This window comes from Hippocampus bargibanti, linkage group LG12, assembly GCF_051943395.1.
Source record: "Hippocampus bargibanti isolate YZ-2025 linkage group LG12, ASM5194339v1, whole genome shotgun sequence".
Classification (NCBI taxonomy): Eukaryota; Metazoa; Chordata; class Actinopteri; order Syngnathiformes; family Syngnathidae; genus Hippocampus; species Hippocampus bargibanti.
Window position 1 is genome coordinate 7,016,993 of NC_142745.1, and position 17,103 is coordinate 7,034,095.

At 39.1% G+C, this 17,103-nt stretch overlaps 2 protein-coding genes across 7 annotated transcripts; one reads left to right on the plus strand and one right to left on the minus strand.

The window, feature by feature from the left end:
- The first annotated feature begins 678 nt into the window (after window positions 1-678).
- stat2 (signal transducer and activator of transcription 2) lies at window positions 679-16,939 on the plus strand. Of its 6 annotated transcripts, XR_016116582.1 has the most exons (27): window positions 679-837; window positions 1,072-1,202; window positions 1,560-1,704; window positions 1,901-1,996; window positions 2,506-2,598; window positions 2,683-2,761; window positions 2,870-2,937; window positions 3,023-3,174; window positions 3,527-3,685; window positions 3,782-3,871; window positions 4,238-4,297; window positions 4,376-4,396; window positions 4,499-4,586; window positions 4,995-5,036; window positions 5,134-5,217; window positions 5,318-5,416; window positions 5,497-5,632; window positions 5,935-5,987; window positions 6,606-6,691; window positions 6,774-6,910; window positions 6,984-7,166; window positions 7,229-7,283; window positions 7,520-7,611; window positions 8,705-8,789; window positions 9,302-9,371; window positions 15,494-15,568; window positions 16,814-16,939. XR_016116582.1 is itself a non-coding variant. In XM_089009634.1 (26 exons), the coding sequence occupies exons 2-25, from the start codon at window positions 1,072-1,074 to the stop codon at window positions 9,366-9,368; spliced, it is 2,301 nt and encodes a 766-aa protein (XP_088865760.1). In that variant the 5' UTR covers window positions 679-837; the 3' UTR covers window positions 9,369-9,371; window positions 15,494-15,634. The 6 variants fall into 6 exon arrangements, 4 of the variants coding, with proteins under 4 accessions (XP_088865760.1, XP_088865761.1, XP_088865762.1 ...); XR_016116583.1 differs by lacking the exon at window positions 16,814-16,939 and having other exon boundaries at window positions 9,285-9,371; window positions 15,494-15,569; XM_089009634.1 differs by lacking the exon at window positions 16,814-16,939 and having other exon boundaries at window positions 15,494-15,634.
- On the minus strand, window positions 10,667-14,405 carry gpr84 (G protein-coupled receptor 84). Its single transcript, XM_089009637.1, has 2 exons — window positions 13,839-14,405; window positions 10,667-12,670 (listed from the first exon to the last, which is right to left on the minus strand). The coding sequence occupies exons 1-2, from the start codon at window positions 13,931-13,933 to the stop codon at window positions 11,452-11,454; spliced, it is 1,314 nt and encodes a 437-aa protein (XP_088865763.1). The 5' UTR covers window positions 13,934-14,405; the 3' UTR covers window positions 10,667-11,451.
- Window positions 16,940-17,103: the final 164 nt, after the last annotated feature.

A 17,103-nucleotide genomic window follows, 5' to 3' on the forward strand; every position in this document is an offset into this window, starting at 1 on the left:
CAGGTCCCCAGACCAAACAAGTTCAGCAAAATAGATTGACCTGATGGAAGGACCGCTACAATGTGTCTTTTTTTCGGTCAGGGGCATTCCTTTCGTGGTGTCACGTACGGACGTCACCAACTCAAAAACAGAACTTCCTGAATATTCAGCGTGAGTCTTAAAATGTAAAATATAGCTATATGCGGTGGAATCTTTTTTAAATACGCTCAGGAGAAGTCATTTGAAGCCATTTTACAAATTATGGACACAACCTGTCCGGAGACGTCGGTTGTTCTTTAAATATCAACAAATTAATTATTTCCAAACAAATGGAACTAAAGAAAAATCAAGTTGAGTTACATGCGTGGATGCAGAGAAGTGGTAAATGAATTTCCCCCCGTAAAGAAAGCAGGTCGGACTTTCCACTTTCATTGTCAATTTCCTCGTAAATCGCATACCCAAGTTAAGTTTCGATTTATCATGAGGTTGTTTGATTGACGGACTGCTCGACAAACCACATGCGCTGCTCCGGCTGCGAATCAACCAATCAGCAGTTTGTTTTGATTTTGTTACGGTAACTGTGGAATCACGAACGTCCATTGTGGCTCTGAATGGCGCTTTAGTGTAATATTTTGGAACCAAAATGGCGTCGTCGCGTTTAACAGTTGTGGGAGGAAGCTATTCGACGAAAACGAGAGTCAAGGAAATACAGTCCATAACATTGTCACGCCTTCGTTCGATTCGCAGTCTGATGGAAACCGTCGGTTACTTCCAGTCTACTTTTTACGGCCAGAAATCTAATATTTAATAGACCATTGTCGCGACAACGAGTTGACGTTGGAATCTGCCGATAGCAAGGTATGGACATGTTGCCCAGGTGAACTTGTATACATTTACAGAAGTATTCTCTTCAAAGATACAGTCTCCACTTTGAGAAGAGGGGTAGTACAGTATCTACTCCAAGTCCAAAGTTTGCAATTTTACCGTTCAGCTGACTTTTGATGGTGTAAGGTTATCAGCAGTGTATTTAATCATCTTCATCGGCAAAAATGTCACCTTATCACTCCTTGTTCTTCTTCCCTTGTCCCCAAGATGTCCCAGTGGGAGAGACTGATGCAGCTGCCTGATGCTTTCAGTCAACAGTTAGACGACCTGTATGACAGGAAGGGCCTTCCCATGGATGTCCGCCATTACTTGTCTGGGTGGATCGAATCACAGCAGTGGTAAGCTTGGGCAACTTCAAACAACACTTGGAATATACTGTACTAATATTAGATAATTTAAGGAAAGGGCTCTCGCATTGATACAATGTCTGTGCCATCCTCAAGAAACAAATGTGAACACATAAAACACTTGACAACAACTCCCACATCCATTCTTCGTGGCTCTGAGAATTGTTGACGTGAATTATTACTGCACCACATGGACAGATCTGAATACAAATGGCCACCAGCAATTTGACACCTTAGTGCCAGAGCTGCATTCATGAGTAAAAATACAAATCACTTTTGACTGCAATGAACATCTAATTCACCTTTTTGACAAAACACCGATTTGTTCTCACGTATGCTTCTCTCCAGGGAACGAGCAGTGAGCGACTATGATTTGGCTATGGTATTGTTCCAGGCCCTGTTGGAGAATCTTGACATTCAGTATAGCCGCTTTGTACAAGAGGAGTCCTTCGTAATGCAGCATAAGATTCGACGTTATAAACAGAATTTTCAGGTCTGGACTGGATGTTTTGAATATGCATCACGCTAATTATTTTATGGGAATAAAAAAATGTTAATTTTTATCTTCTGGTACACATTTCCACATTTTAAGGGTATAATGAATGTCTTAATGATATTATGCTTTTTTTCCGCCAAACTGAAACTGATAATTTCTTCATATTGTTTATGATTTGCGCAATCTCTCACAGAGGTACCAGGAGTACCCATGTGCCTTGGCTAACACAGTGTATTGGTTCCTGCATAAAGAGAAAGAGATCTTGCAGACTGCGGATCTGGCTGAGCAGGTTGAAACATTTTTTTTTGTGTGTGACAGAAGTCATGCATATTATGCACACTCTAGTGAAGACGTTACAAAAGACAATTGGAATTACAGGAAAAAAATCCTGGGGAAAAATATATAATAGTCATTGTACTAAGTTCATCCTGTCTACTTGATATCTAATTTAAAACAGATTCTTTACTTACAGACAGTGTAGGTGTTCAAATACCTGACATGTTTCGGCATCTACTTCCGCCTTCGTATTTGAACACCTACACTATCTGTAAGTAAAGAATCTGTTTTAAATTATATAATAGTCATAATGTGTACCTTCATTCTAATATGATACTTCATGTTTAATGTTACAAATTTACATACAAAGTATTATAATATGGTGGTTTTTAGATTGTTCCTTCGTGGGAACATTTTGGTTGAAATCAAGTAGGCCAAATCACATCAATATTGCCACATTTGATTCCACTGTCCTAGAAGACAGTCTATGTTTAATTATTTTGTTCTACTGTCCCTTATCAGGTGCGAGTTTTGCAAGTAGAACAAGGAGGCTTTGAGACCAGCACTCAGCGTGACCTTGACCGGAAAATGGCCAGCCTTAAAAATGAAGTGCAGGTCAAGATATTGTTGATTTAGTTTTGAAGATGTAGATGAAATATGTGACTTTCTGTGTTTTTTTTTTTAATTGCGGGCTTACAGTGTATGGAACATACAATGATGTGTCTGGAGGAGCAGCAAGATGAGTTTGATTTTAAATACAAAACATACTTGTTAGAAGGTAAGCAAAGAGCAATGTCTTACTAAATTTGAAAGTTCTTTGAGAATGTGTCACATTCTTTTTTTTTTTTTTGATCTTGCTTGGAAACTGAAAATGCCGCCACGAAAGACAACTCCGCAAACCCACAACAAGACAAATTTCAGTTACTTATCAACAACCTCAACAAGAGCAGGATGGTAAGAGACAGTGGATACACAGAATGAAATCAGTTTCATCCTTAGTTGTATTTTCTCCTTTCTCATGTTTGTCTTTTGGATTCAGAGTGCTCTATCTGGCCTTAATAAACTCCTGGACAGAGCCGAGGACTTGACAAATGTCTTGGTGAACCAAGAGATGTCGCAATGGCAGAGGAGACAGCAAAAATCCTGCATCGGAGCTCCAGACAGAGTTTGTTTGGATCCGCTTGAGAAATGGTATGCTGCATTGTGTGGATAAACACAGCATTTTTTGGGGGTTCAGATTTATTTCAAATAATATCGATTGAAATCTGCAAGTTATGTTTATTTTTATGTTGTGACTATTCTGACACTGGTGCTTTTTGTTGGTCTTATCTGTCTGCTACATTGAGAAATGTAATTTAATGCAAGTTAAATATAAATGAAAAGTGCCACATGCTCAGAAGGTATTAATGGTCATCATCTCACTTGAGAAATTGGTATCCCTAAAAATGAAACAGACAAAAGTCTCCATAGCCTATTTGGCTGTGATGTCATTCATTTTTTTTCTACTGTCTAACACTTGTGCGGCCATTCATTCGCCTTATAGGTTTACCTGCGTTGCAGAATGTCTCTTCCAAGTGCGTGAGTTCCTCAGTAAGTTGGAGGAGCTGGTTGGAAAGATAAGCTATGAAAACGACCCAGTGAAGGCACAGAAACCATTTCTGCAAAGGAGGACCGAAAAATTCCTCACAGATTTACTCAAGAGGTATCAGCTTCATTCACTGTTTGCTACATTATGTTTCTCCCCGATTATTTCCGTTTAAAAAAATACTGATAGTATTTTTGTCATAATTTCTTGAAGTTCATTCGTGGTTGAGACTCAGCCGTCCATGCATTTGGGGAAAGGGCCCCTGGTTCTTCGCACAAGTGTTCAGTTCTCTGTTAAAACCAGGTCAGTGCCTCTGGTTTTCCACACAAGTATACAGTTTGGTGTTAAGACCAGGTCAGTTTTCAAATCTGTTAAATGCTATGTTATTCAAAACTGTTTTCGTGACAGACCGATTATCGGCCCAGATTATTGGAGCCGATATTTGGCATTTTGTTGTGTAACATCTGCCATTTTAAAAATCCAACAGCTGATAAGCATGAATGAAAAATTGGGTTCCTTTAAGATATTAAATTATCTGCTAGCACCTGACATGCATGACCTGCTTGCCAGTAGATGCATTGAGCATGGGCTTTTTTTGTTTTTTTTTTGCAGTTAAAATAATGATAATAATGAGTGAGAAGTGAAAACCATGTTTTGAAAATCTTCCAGGCTCCTCATCAAGTTTCCCGAGTTGAATAATTCCATGAAAGTCAGCATATCCATGGACCGGTAAAATCTCAGCGCACGCGTGCGTCTATGATGGTTTGTTGCACTTTGTGTTTCATCCTTATTTTTTTATCGTCTTAGGGAGGCCCCTCAGATAAAAGGGTAAACATTTTCTTTCATTTTTCGCCTCCAAGTGATACAGTAATTATATTATGAATTGTTTCAAGCTTGTTTTGTTTTGATCAAGCCTTTTCCTGCTTATAGATATCGTCATTTTAATGTCCTCGGCACCACAAGCAAAGCCTTGTCAGCGAGTCAGAGTGGAAGCATGGTGGCAGACTTCAGGCATATCGTGAGTGACCTTGCTTTTCAATTGCATCCTCAAGCGGAAGTGATTCAAATTAGGGATTTTCCTGATTCCCTATCGGGGAAAAAAAAAAATCTCTTGCTGACGTTTCTTAACTCCTGTTTCCTTACCACCAGTGAACAATGCCACATTGAGGAGTTGTGCCATGAGTAGATTTGTTTTGGCTATCTGAAAGATTAATATCTGCCAGTTTTCAGTTGTGCCCAACATTATGGCTCGGTTTTGTGAACACATAACATTTTCATTTTCACCCATAGACCATTTGAACTCCAGTATGATCCCTCCTAACGTCTCCCGGTCCTATTGATTGATTGTTATTGTTGTTGCATCCAAAATTGTATAAATTGTTGTCAATTGTCCAACCTCTATGCCTTATGTTTGCTTTTTTGGTAGAATCTGAAGGAGCAAAAGTCAGGAGGTGGTGGTAAAGGTGAGGTAGGTTGATCTCCTTAACATGAGGAACACGCACACAATGCGTATCATTTAATAAAAGCGTTTCTAACCGTTCTTGTGTGTGATATGTTTGTGAAAGATTTCTCTGAGCGTGACGGAAGAGCTGCACATTCTCTACTTCAACACTTTATTTGAGCTGAAAGGGATGTCTGTTGAGTTGCAGGTAAAGTATATTTATTCCATATAAAAAGAAAAGTCAAGCAGTCACTTCAAATGACTAGAGCAATTTTAAGTTGTAAATAAAATGTCTGCACCCCACCAAGGCCACCTCTCTACCAGTGGTTATTATCTCCAATTCCAGTCAACAGCAAAGTGCCTGGGCATCTGTGCTCTGGTTCAACATGCTCAGTCAGGACACTAAAGTGAGAAATCTTTTGTCAGCTACTACAAGCCACCAGAAAAAAATGAGATCTAAACTATTATTATTTTTCATTCCCCACAGGATATAATGTTCTTTGCCAAATGTCCGGCAGCCACTTGGCCGCAATTTGGAGAGATGCTGAGTTGGCAGTTTCTGTCTGCCACTCAACGTGGTTTAAATGACGCCCAACTGGAAATGATCGCTCACAGACTCTTTGGTAAGTTGATGTCCATGGCCAAAACCAGTAGTTGATTGAATAGAAAACCATGATTTGCCGCCTCTTGTGTCCTGCACAAAATTCTGAATAGCTTAAATGTATTCCGCCATAAGGTTGAAGCATGGATGGACAAATGTGAGAGCTTAGAATCAGACAAGACTAGAAAGAGCATTTTTTTATTTACAATTCTGTTGACATACACATTGGAATATTGTATAATATAGGATATACACTGTAGATATACTGTATATAAAAAAACATTTCTTACACTTTATTATTATTATATGTTTTTGTCCATCCAGGAAAGCAACAAAGCTACGACATCTGTAGAGTATCTTGGTCTAAATTCTCAAAGGTAAGAATCTACAAATCACCCAAATGACTCCATAAATAGAAAATGGGAGCATAACAACAGCTTGCCTAGTTAATTGACAACCTCACACTTAACTCATTCACTGCCAGACATGTGCCAAACAACATGTGTCCACTCCAGTGCCAGGGAAACATTCATTGCAGTGTAAGAAACCTCAGACTCTCCTTTCATCAGGAAAAAAACAGTCATTTCCGAAATTAGATGGATCTGGAGTGTTAGCTTGGAATGAGGGTGGCTGTCCAAAATACAATGCAATACATACATAATGGTTGGTTTATAGAGTGCTTTAACAACATCTGAAGCTGGAACAAAGCGCTATATGGAAAAAAGGGAAATACTGCCCCCTTGTGGAAGGGAAAAACATTGCCGGATGTCTGGTCAGCGCTTTACCTGCATACAATTCAGAAAAAAACAACCAAACGGCGCTCTATGCCATATTTTCAATTCCCAAATAAATTCGTGAATTGCAGTGAATGAGTTAAATGACCTTCTTGTTTCTTATTCTGACGGTCTTTACAACCTGAATCAATGTGTTGCATCATTGCCCGTGCGTTCCAACATGCAACTTTGTCACCTGCTTTGTCTTGCCCCCTGGTCTAGGAAAACAGTCCTGACACCTTTTGGGTGTGGTTTGACAGCATCGTGGTGATGGTGAAAACGTATCTTGAAAACCTGTGGAGGGACGGGTATGTGGAGGATACGAAATGCTTGATTCAAATTTGAGGCCTTCATTTTCTTTCAATTAGTTTGCCCTCATCTGTATCGTAGCCTCATCATGGGCTTTGTGACCAAATGTAAAGAGAAGCTCCTTCTGAAGAAAAAACAGAAGGGAACCTTCTTAATTCGTTTTAGTGAAAGTGTAATTGGAGGGATCACTTTCTCCTGGGTGGAAATCGGCACAACTGGTGAGCATGTTAAATTTGCTACTATAAGCGATGGCGTGATCACTTTTTGTCCACTTGCCATGTATAACAACAGGTGATCCGGAAGTCAAGACAATCCAGCCATTCACCAAAACGGACCTCTCCAAGATTCCCTTCCATGAAATCATCAGGCATTTCCTTATCTTAAAAGAGGTCCCTCAAAATCCTTTGCTTTATTTATACCCCAACATTCCCAAAGATGAGGCCTTTGGAAAGTACTATGTTGAAATGAATGGAGGTAAGGCACTTTTTTTTTAACTATATTTGAAGGCAGGCTTTAAAATAATCTCTTTTTTCTAGATGAGTCTCCTTACATCAAGTACATCAAAACCAGGCTTGTGTTTGTCTTGAAGGGGTAAATTGAATTCACGTATTTACTTTTTTTTGCTGAATTTTCATGTCCAAACTTGAACACCTAATCTGAGGCCACAATTAGCAGCATTGCACCACAAACATAGTTTACTTCAGTCTGTTTATGTGAAATAAAAATCACTCACGAAGACAATAAAATCCTTTCCACTTTTGAAATAACTTCATTATCAGAACTGAATCATAATCTGTCATCATCATACTTTGTCAATGGTCATATAGGGATTCACTGGAGGCTGTTCCAACCATGACCACAGACGGGACAGAGGATGAAGTCCTGCAGTCAATGAATAGCCTACGTGAAGAGGTTGCCGGTGAGCGAGCATCCATCCATCCATCCATCCATCCATCCATCCATCCATCCATCCATCCATCCATCCATCCATCCATCCATCCATCCATCCATCAATCAATCACACAAAATGGCCTCACATTCATTATACACTATTTTTTCTTTGTTCTAGTGTTCTAGTTCTAGTTACTCTGATAAAATGAAATCATAATGATAAAATGTAACCTGGAAATCGTAGCCATCAGCATGTCTAATGGTTACCGAGAGAGACCGCACAGCCTTTTTTCACCACAGCCTTTTTTTCACCGCCTGGGTTGATGTTAATTAAATGGGTGTCCCTTTCCACTGCTGTGTTATCTGACTCTACACTAGGGGGCAGTGTTGCTACAAAAATAATTTTGAGCTATGATAGCCTGCTAAGAAAATACAGTCTGTGGCTACACATTGCCATTGTTCTTTTGCCTCCTGGGACGAAAACCCACTTCATGACAGATTATGATATGTATGTATATATCAAACATCCCCATTGTAGGACGATTAAAGGCTTTCTGATTCTAATATATATATATATATATATATATATATATATATATATATATATACACACACACACACACACACACACACACACACACACACACACACACACACACACACACACACACACACAGTAAAGTCTCGTTATATCGATATTCAAGGGAGTCCGAAAAAATACCGATATAACCGGGACTATCGATATATCCGACCCTGCTTGCATGTAATTTTCCCCGTGCGTGCATAGAAATAGTATCGATATAACCGGGACTATCGATATATCCGATATCGATATAACGAGACTTTACTATACATATATATATATATATATATATATATATATATATATATATATATATATATATATATATATATATATATATATATATATATATATATATATATATATATATATATCAATTGAGGGAAAAAAAATAGTCATATGGGAAAAAATTATTGTGCAACAACCATAGTGTGAAGGAATTACAGTCGAATGTGTTTATTTTTGTCACAGAAGTACATACAAATATGAGTAAAACATTGCCATTTTGAGTTCATTTCATGTCATTTCTTGCTTTTAGGGAAAACCGTGGATTCTCTGGAGCCCCTTCTGGTTCTTGACCCCATGCTGTCGGACTTTATTGGAACCTCAAGAGATGACTTGCTGTATGCTAGCGACTCGAATCACTTTTTAAACTCGGAAATGAGTATATATGACCCCTCGCTGCCGACCAGTCTCTAATACATTGCTCCATCCTACCAAGATCACTTCCTTCACTCTCAGTTTTGTGTTCCTCTCCAACTGTTGTTTGGGACACGTGGTTTAAAAATATCAGACATTCATGAAATAAATGACACATTTGGAAATGGTGTTTGTGGTTGGGTAATACACCGTATACATACAGTACTGTATACTGTTTTATGTGGACTCACACTACTAATTGTGGGGTCGATGACAAATGTTGAAAAAGACACATTGTAGGTTCTCAGATTTTCTGAAAAGGATTGTGGAACAACTACAACAGTATACTGTATAATAACACACTGGAAATTCAGTGCAGACCTGTTTTATATACCTACTCTTCAATGCAACATATCATATAGATTTAAAATTCTAAATCCAGTGGATCTTTTTTTAACCAGTCTTTTCATTTTCTATAGTTGTTGTCCTTGTTTAGGTTGTGGGTGAGCTGGAGCCTATCCCTGCTGACTTTGGACGAGGTTGAAATCATTCCATGCAAATAACAAGTACGTATGGATGCAAAACACGATCGGGACCAAACGCTTTCCACAAGATGAAAAGCATACATAGGACAGTAAATACAAAATTAAGATCAATATTCAAGATGGATTACTCAGTAACAACTTTTAAACAGCCGCATTGTCTCCAATTATGTAAGAAAAGTAACAGGAACTTGAACTTCAAGTCTCATACAGGGTGAAATAGTCACCATGAAATGCAATTGCCATTTACACTGGTACACACTCTTCACTTTTTTCAAACTTGCCTCAATAGTTTCCAAAAGAATCACAAATTCCTCAATCGACAGCACAAAATTTATCGTCTTGCACCAAATGGGAAATCCCTGCTGATTCCGCAACACGATGAGGTTTCATACAGCGTGACACATCATGTAACAATGGAATATTATTTACAAAGGTTCTAGTAAGGTTAAAGCAAACACTTGACAGTAAAAATCTGAAATCTGGCTGATCAATTAAAGAGGATCTGAAAGGAATTTGAGATGTTAAATCAGTATCTCTAACCTATTTCTTTCTTATGGCCACTTTCACATCATTTGCAGGTGACTTTTCTATGGTAGATTCTTTACTCTGTACTTAGATTCTTTAGTAAGTACCGTATTTTCCGGTGTATAAGGCACACTCCCAATGAATGGTGTATTTTCAAACTTTTTCCATATACTGTATAGGGCGCACCGGTTTATAAAGTGCACCTTCAATGAATGACATTTAAAATGTTTTATTCCATATATATAAGGCATACCACATTATAAGGCGCTACAGTACATTATGAAGAATGTAGTATGTACAAACCTCATAGCACAGTAAAAACACTACAACCCAATTTATTAACTGTCTTTCAAATGTGAAAAATATCCCTGATCAGTTAATAAATTTGTCTCAAGGAATATGCAAGATATGGCATTTACAAACTATTTCGCAGATACTTGGAGGAGGAAATGGAAATAGATTAAAATAACATATGCACTGTGATTTATCAAGATTGCGTCTGTTTTTAAGTTTCCATCGAAGGGGCAAAGAAATCAACATTTATTGAAAAATGGAATCACTTTCAACATTCAAAACATATTATTACACAACGAAATATTCAAGCTCAATAATACCTACTTGTGTTAAATTCCGCCAAATCATAGATGGTTTGTCCTGACCGCGCGCTCAACAAACTCCTCACTGACGCTCTCGCCTTCACGCGCTAACAAAACACGTGTACCGTCGCCGAGCACACAAACATAGACTACCTGCAGTTGAAATTTGCATACTCGGCTCGGCAGCCAGCACTAGACCGTCCTGCGCTGAAGGAATTGTCAACAAAACAGTTAGATGCTGAATATTCCAGGGTTTTATCAGAGTTTTTCACAATACAATAATAAATATAATTTTCAGAGATAACAAATCTTTGTTCTTTCAAACCTTGATGTTCCTTAATGGTTTTCATGGAATATTTTGGCCTTAACATTTTCAAACATGTACAAATGTTGTTTTTCTTGAGACAAAAACAAAAAATAAGAACAAAAAAACACAAAAAAAAATCCATTTCTAATCTTTGTGCCCCCAAAAAAAACAGAATTATGGCGAAATTGAGGGAAAAAAATGAGATTTTTTAAATGAAATGGCGTTTTATATATCAACATGGACCACGCATTACTACTACTGGGGAAATGAAATCGGTGGCTGCTGACAATAAGGTAATAGTTCTTAAATTATAAATTAGGTTTCATAACAGGTAGGCATTCGTTTCGGAATCGTCATAGCTACAAATGAGGTCATCTGTGATTCTCATTGTCTATTGACCAGCGTTAAAAGCAAGCTTTAACAACCTAAGTAACAAAGCAGCATGCCACACTTGCTTAATCTTTGCAAGTGTCAATAGAGCACTTTTACAGCATTCCAAGTAAATCACGACTTCCCCTTACTTTAGAATTGGCCTGTGGTCTACTTATGGGGGCAAGGGGGGGGGGCTACCTGAGTTTCACAGGTGCTATGATCAAGACCCCTGATTTACACAATGCAGAAGATAATAATTGAATCTGTTTTGGCATTTAGCAAGGTTTTACGCTGAGGTTATTTAGGCACTCTTCATCCAGAGGCATGTCAAGGGTTTCACCGCACTGGTGAGCAGTTGTTGGTAGGCCTTTCGAAATTGTCTGTTCATGACAGCATAGAGAAGTGGGTTGATGCAGCTGTTGAGCCAGGTGAGGTTTGCACAAAACATGTGCAACACCTGCGGGGCACGCCCTTGTTTATCGACAATGTTGAGTATCAGGAAAGGGACAAAGCAACATACAAAACACAGAAAAACTGCAAAACACATGCGGGTCACACGCTTAAATTCTGTATCGTCTCCTGAGGTTTTTGTGGTGGACGCCGCGGAAGCCGGCGCAGGTGCGCTTGAGTGCGGCTCACTGACAACATCAGGCTTTGTTTGGCTTTCTCCTGCTTGATTTGTTGGCTCAGCGTATGTTTTTGGAGGGGCGCTGTCACTGTTGATGTCCTCCTTATTCTGTGTGGATTTGCACTGGGAGCTCAGATCGCTACTCGCCGTGGCCATCCCACTCTCCACACTAATGTCATCAGTGACTGGTGCTGTTTGTGCTGGTTTCTTCTTAGAAGACCGCCGGCTGAACCTATAGCGGAGCAGGGCCTTTGACGCAACCCGGACGCGGCGGTATATGAGGAGATAGAACGTGCCGACGCAAGCTAGTCCCACGAAGAAGTAGAAAAAGAGCAGAATGGTGGTATAGGGGCGGCCCTTGGTTCGATGGAAGCTGCATGTGCACACCTGAGGCACAAACACAAAAACAGACCACAGTGGGGCAAAACTAGCCATGCCGACCGCCCACGTCAACACCACGAGGGAAACCAACCCCCAGTTTGAAAAAACACGGTCAAACAAGGCCCTTTTTGCAACCAGGAGGTAGCGACTCATTGCTACGAGGCAGAGGGTGATAATGGAGACAGAGTTGGACAGGAAGAGAAGCAGCCCGAAGGTCCTACACCACAACACGCCGCTGCGCCATCTGAGATGCAGATAGGAATCAACCGAGATGGGCTGCAGTATGGTGCAGTAGAGAAGATCAGCCAGAGCCAGGTTGATGATGAGCACGTTGAAGCGGGTCCTCAGTTGCGAGTCCAAGGCAAAAGCCAAAATGGTCATCAGGTTCCCAACTGTGCCAGTGATGATAACGGCGCATCCCCACAGAACGGCAAAGTAGCGGTAGCCTTCCACTGAAGCACTGTAGCAGGAAAAGTCGTTCTCTGTTTGATCGGTGACGTTCAGCGACATCCTGTCAAATGATTTTGCTTTTGTTATGTCCTAGAAAGTGCAATTCTCAAATTCCCAACGTCAAGAAATGTGCAATCTAAAAATAGGGTTTCATAATCATCCTCTCACAGAAATGCACAATGAGAGTAAAAACTGTGTATTCATAACTTCTGTGATTTAGCAGAACATTTAATTCTTGTGCATGGGACCGTAGACGATATTGTTGTGAAGAAAGATCAGACAAATAGTCATATTTTATCAATGATATATTGGGTACGCTACTGGTTAGCAATAACTAGCAACCATTTTTTCCGCTGTATACGGCGCATCAAAAAGCCTTAATTTTCTTCAAAAGATGACCCTGCGCCTTATACACAGGTGTGCCTTATATGTGGAACAAGTTTAAAACGACACCATTCATTGTGGGTTTACCTTATACACCGGCGCAGCGTATACGCCGGAAAATATGGCATACATTTTACCAACAGCGAATTCATAACTATTGCTTATTGTCAAACGGTTAATTTCATCTCCATTTTCTGGTGAGATTCGAATATTTAAAACGTTAACGTCCTCCCTTTCATGTTTTTCTGTTCGCTAACATGTTCTTCCTCTTCCAAAAGAGGAACATGTTTGTCGGACAGCATGACCCAAAAATAGCAGTTGAAGATGACAAATGACTTTCACTTGTGTTTGATTTCAAACTTGGTCATTTGCCTCCCTATCCCCCAAATAAAGCAACATATTTTTGATTTCTTTAGTAATAGTTCAATGAGCATTAGTTCAAGATATGTATTTGCTTTTCATTTTAATGATGCAAACGTTGAGGCCAGGGAGACGTGCACTCATCTGCAAATACAGTGAAAAAACAATGCTGACCTTTTCGGAAGCGCTTATACGCAATCTTATTTATTCTACTCAAATACATTAAATACACACATAACTGCAAAGTACAAAAATATATCGTGTCATACGGACCATGCTTATTCTTAAAAATATAGAGAAAGCTAGTCATAACCTATATGATGGATATGAGTTAAGATACGTAGATCTGAAAAACCTCATTGGATTGGGTATTTTTTTAAACACATCTGATGACTGTAGCTTATTTAACACACCATATTCACTTTTCACTATAATTGGAGCTGAAATCCATGAAGGTCAAAGTCAATTTTCAAACATGTTCTTACCTCAAAGCCAAATATTTCTGCCGCTTATCAGAAAAATCAACACAAAGCTCTTTCTGTGCACCGACCCGCTCGACTGTTTGGCTTCCTGTCGGCATTTTAATTCATGTGTGTTGGTAAAGTACCCTATAGGTATGATGTAATTGTTGGAGGTAGGGTTTTTCCGCCTTGTGTCATGAGAAATTCAGGAAGAGAACAATGTTGCATGTATTCTTTTAGTACGTTTGGTTTCAAAAGTAACAGATGATGTTTTCTTTTTATTCAGATATTTGAGAAAATATTTACTAGATGTCCTCATGAGACCATATGGTTTCTTTCAGAAGTTTTTTTTTTTTGCCTCAGTGACCAGAGGAGCAGGCTCTTCTATGCACATTTTGGAGCTGCAAAATGGTCGTTGGCCCATAAATCAAATGCATAATTAAATGATGACACGGCTGCGTTAAGAAGAAACGCACGTAAATTGACGATAATGGTGAAATATTAATATGACAGCTGTCACAGCAATATGACCACTGACCCCACTCCCCGGGTGACGTGAGCAGTTTATGCGCGACAAACCGGCCCTCACTTCATTAGCATTTGAATGACTTGGTTGGCGAGTTTTGCTCGTATCAACAGGGATATTTGAAAAGATAACATGTTTAACAGAAAACGGTATTCCTCGAAGTCTAGAGTTCCTACATAGTATTTTGTTTTCATTTTGATGCAGATTTTTTTTTCACTTTCATTACAATTGACTGTAATGGGTTATTTTCATCCCAAAATGGCACTGTAGTACCGTGTTTTGTCCTCAGTGTGGACCCGCTGTGTACTATTCTCAGCGTTTTGGCCGTGATATTTGTCTCCTTTGTTTTAGTACAACAATTGTACCAATTGATGGTGCTGTTGCTCTCTGCAATTTAAGTTTTTTTTAGTGAGTGACTGTGCAATCTGAGTTTAATTGAGTGCTTGATGCCACACCTGAGCTAGTCCACTATTGAGCCCGACGACCATGTGTCGATTTCTTTCACGGTAGCCAATTCTCTCATAGGCATGTCATCACATGTCCTCTCTTAGGCGAATATTTACATATCTCATGGCAGATTGACTGCAACGGTGAGTAATGAGAATGCAAGGGGCAGCTTGACTTGATTGCCAAAAAGCGTTCACTTAGCTTCTTCCACACATCTGTGATATGTTGGCAATACCAAGCCACAACCCGGGGAAGTCATAATCCACCACACTTAACACACCTATTGTGCAAAATTCAATAACAAAGTTAATCACAGCTAATTTGATAAGGTTTTGTACGCACATAGGGACATATTCTACCATGAGCATTTAGCACGGTGATCTGTAGTTTTTTTTTCGGTTGCCTAGATTCTCCCATCGATTCAATTGTGTCACTTAGACATGGCTATTTGCCTTTTCGGTTTCCATTTGTTAATTCTATTCGGCAGTGAGGCAAGCAGTTGTGAAGTGTTATGTACAGTAATTCTCCTCCCCGAACTGAAATATTGTATCGCGAACGTGGTATAGTTATCGTGATTTAAAATGTTCGATAACATCACAATTACCTCCCCACTACCACTTTGGTCTCAGCATTTCCACTTAAATCGCGTACCTAAAATAATGGGGGTATTGCTATATTTATTTGTTGTTTTACTCTTCACTTTCAGGTGAAGCTTTGTTTGCCACCTGTGACCACGCATTTGTATCTCATTGGAGTCAAGGCAAAGACGTGCCGTAACAAGGTAACATGCAAAAATGAATGTCGAGTTGAGAGATTCAGTATACGTGCCCAATGTCATGTTGATCAAACCCAAGACTAAATCTGTTTAGTTGTTTTAGGTTTGTTTTTCTGAATTTATTTTTGCATTTTTAACCCAGTTTTGGAATCTCATTCAGTGATGTTGTCCAATCTGGCCATCATTAAAATACATCTCAACTGTGGACAAATAAATATAAATAAAAACTGTCCTCTTCCAGTAAAATCATTAATTGACTTTAATGATTTTGGTTACAATTCTATTTAATTCCAACAATTTGCAAGCCCCCCCCCTCCCACACACATTTTCCATTTGTCTTTTTTTAAATAATCAACATTTACAGCAATGTTTCTATGCATCACTTCTAAAAACAATGAATAATCTTTTGACTTTGACGTTTTTTTATTGCATTTCTTGCATTTACATAAAAAATAGAGCAGAAAGTATTGCTAGTTTCTGTTTGCTGAAGTTTCCCACAAATGTGTGACATGCTGCTGTGACAGTTTTCATTGGGGTTCATGTTGAGTCACGAAGCTGAGCAAACGAACCATTGTTTCGTCCCACCGCACACCTACAAAGCTATCGAAAACGATGTTTTTTGCTGTGTGTGTTTCTTAATATTGTATAACAGAAAGCTAGCATGTTTTATATTCTTAGATTATTATTATTATTTCTATTATGTCTATTATTATAATATTTATGGTTTTATCTACGTGTGTGTTTTTGTGAGCTGCATATGTCCATGTTGCAAATAGCTGCTATTTTATTCCTCACTCATTGGCCTGCTCTGCTCACAGTGTTGAAAGTCTTTCTCTGAGATCCTGAAACTTTTCTGTTTTGTGCAGTGAAACGTAAATTAAAGCACTTTAAATGCATTTAACATTACATGCAAACGTTTACCCCAGTGCCTACTCACATTTTTTTAGTACAAGTCACCAGGGAAATTCTGGGGAATCAAATCTGGAGTTTTATCTGACAATTAACATGTAGACCTAAACCTAAAGATACTTGCCTAGGCTTCCCTGATATTGTTTTTTTTTTCCTTTTCTCCAACATCTAATCAGACCACAAATATAAACACTGATAGCTGCATAGTACTTCTTTACCACAACTACAACTTTGCCAACAACCCATTGACATGGTTAAGGTGCTTCATTGACTATCTTCTTTAAGACGTATTGTATATTGTGTTCCTCTTTTACCACCCCCTCCCCCGTTTGTGTCCCACAGAGGTACGTACAGACCCCCTAAGCCAGCTGGGAAGATCTAGACTTACAGTACAGAAAAATGTTGCAGGAGACTCCAGCAGCAACACAAATTCATTGACCACACAAAAGTGGGGGACCCAGTACACAGTGATTGCTAACAGTTAATATCGGAGTAGACCACGATATGGAACCCAGTGGGCTTTTTTTCTGATGAAATTGATGCATCGGATATGGAGAAAATTCAAATTGTTGAAGAGGTAGGGTTTGGAATTCAGCGGTGAAGCCATCTGCAAAGTCAGACCGCATGTCATA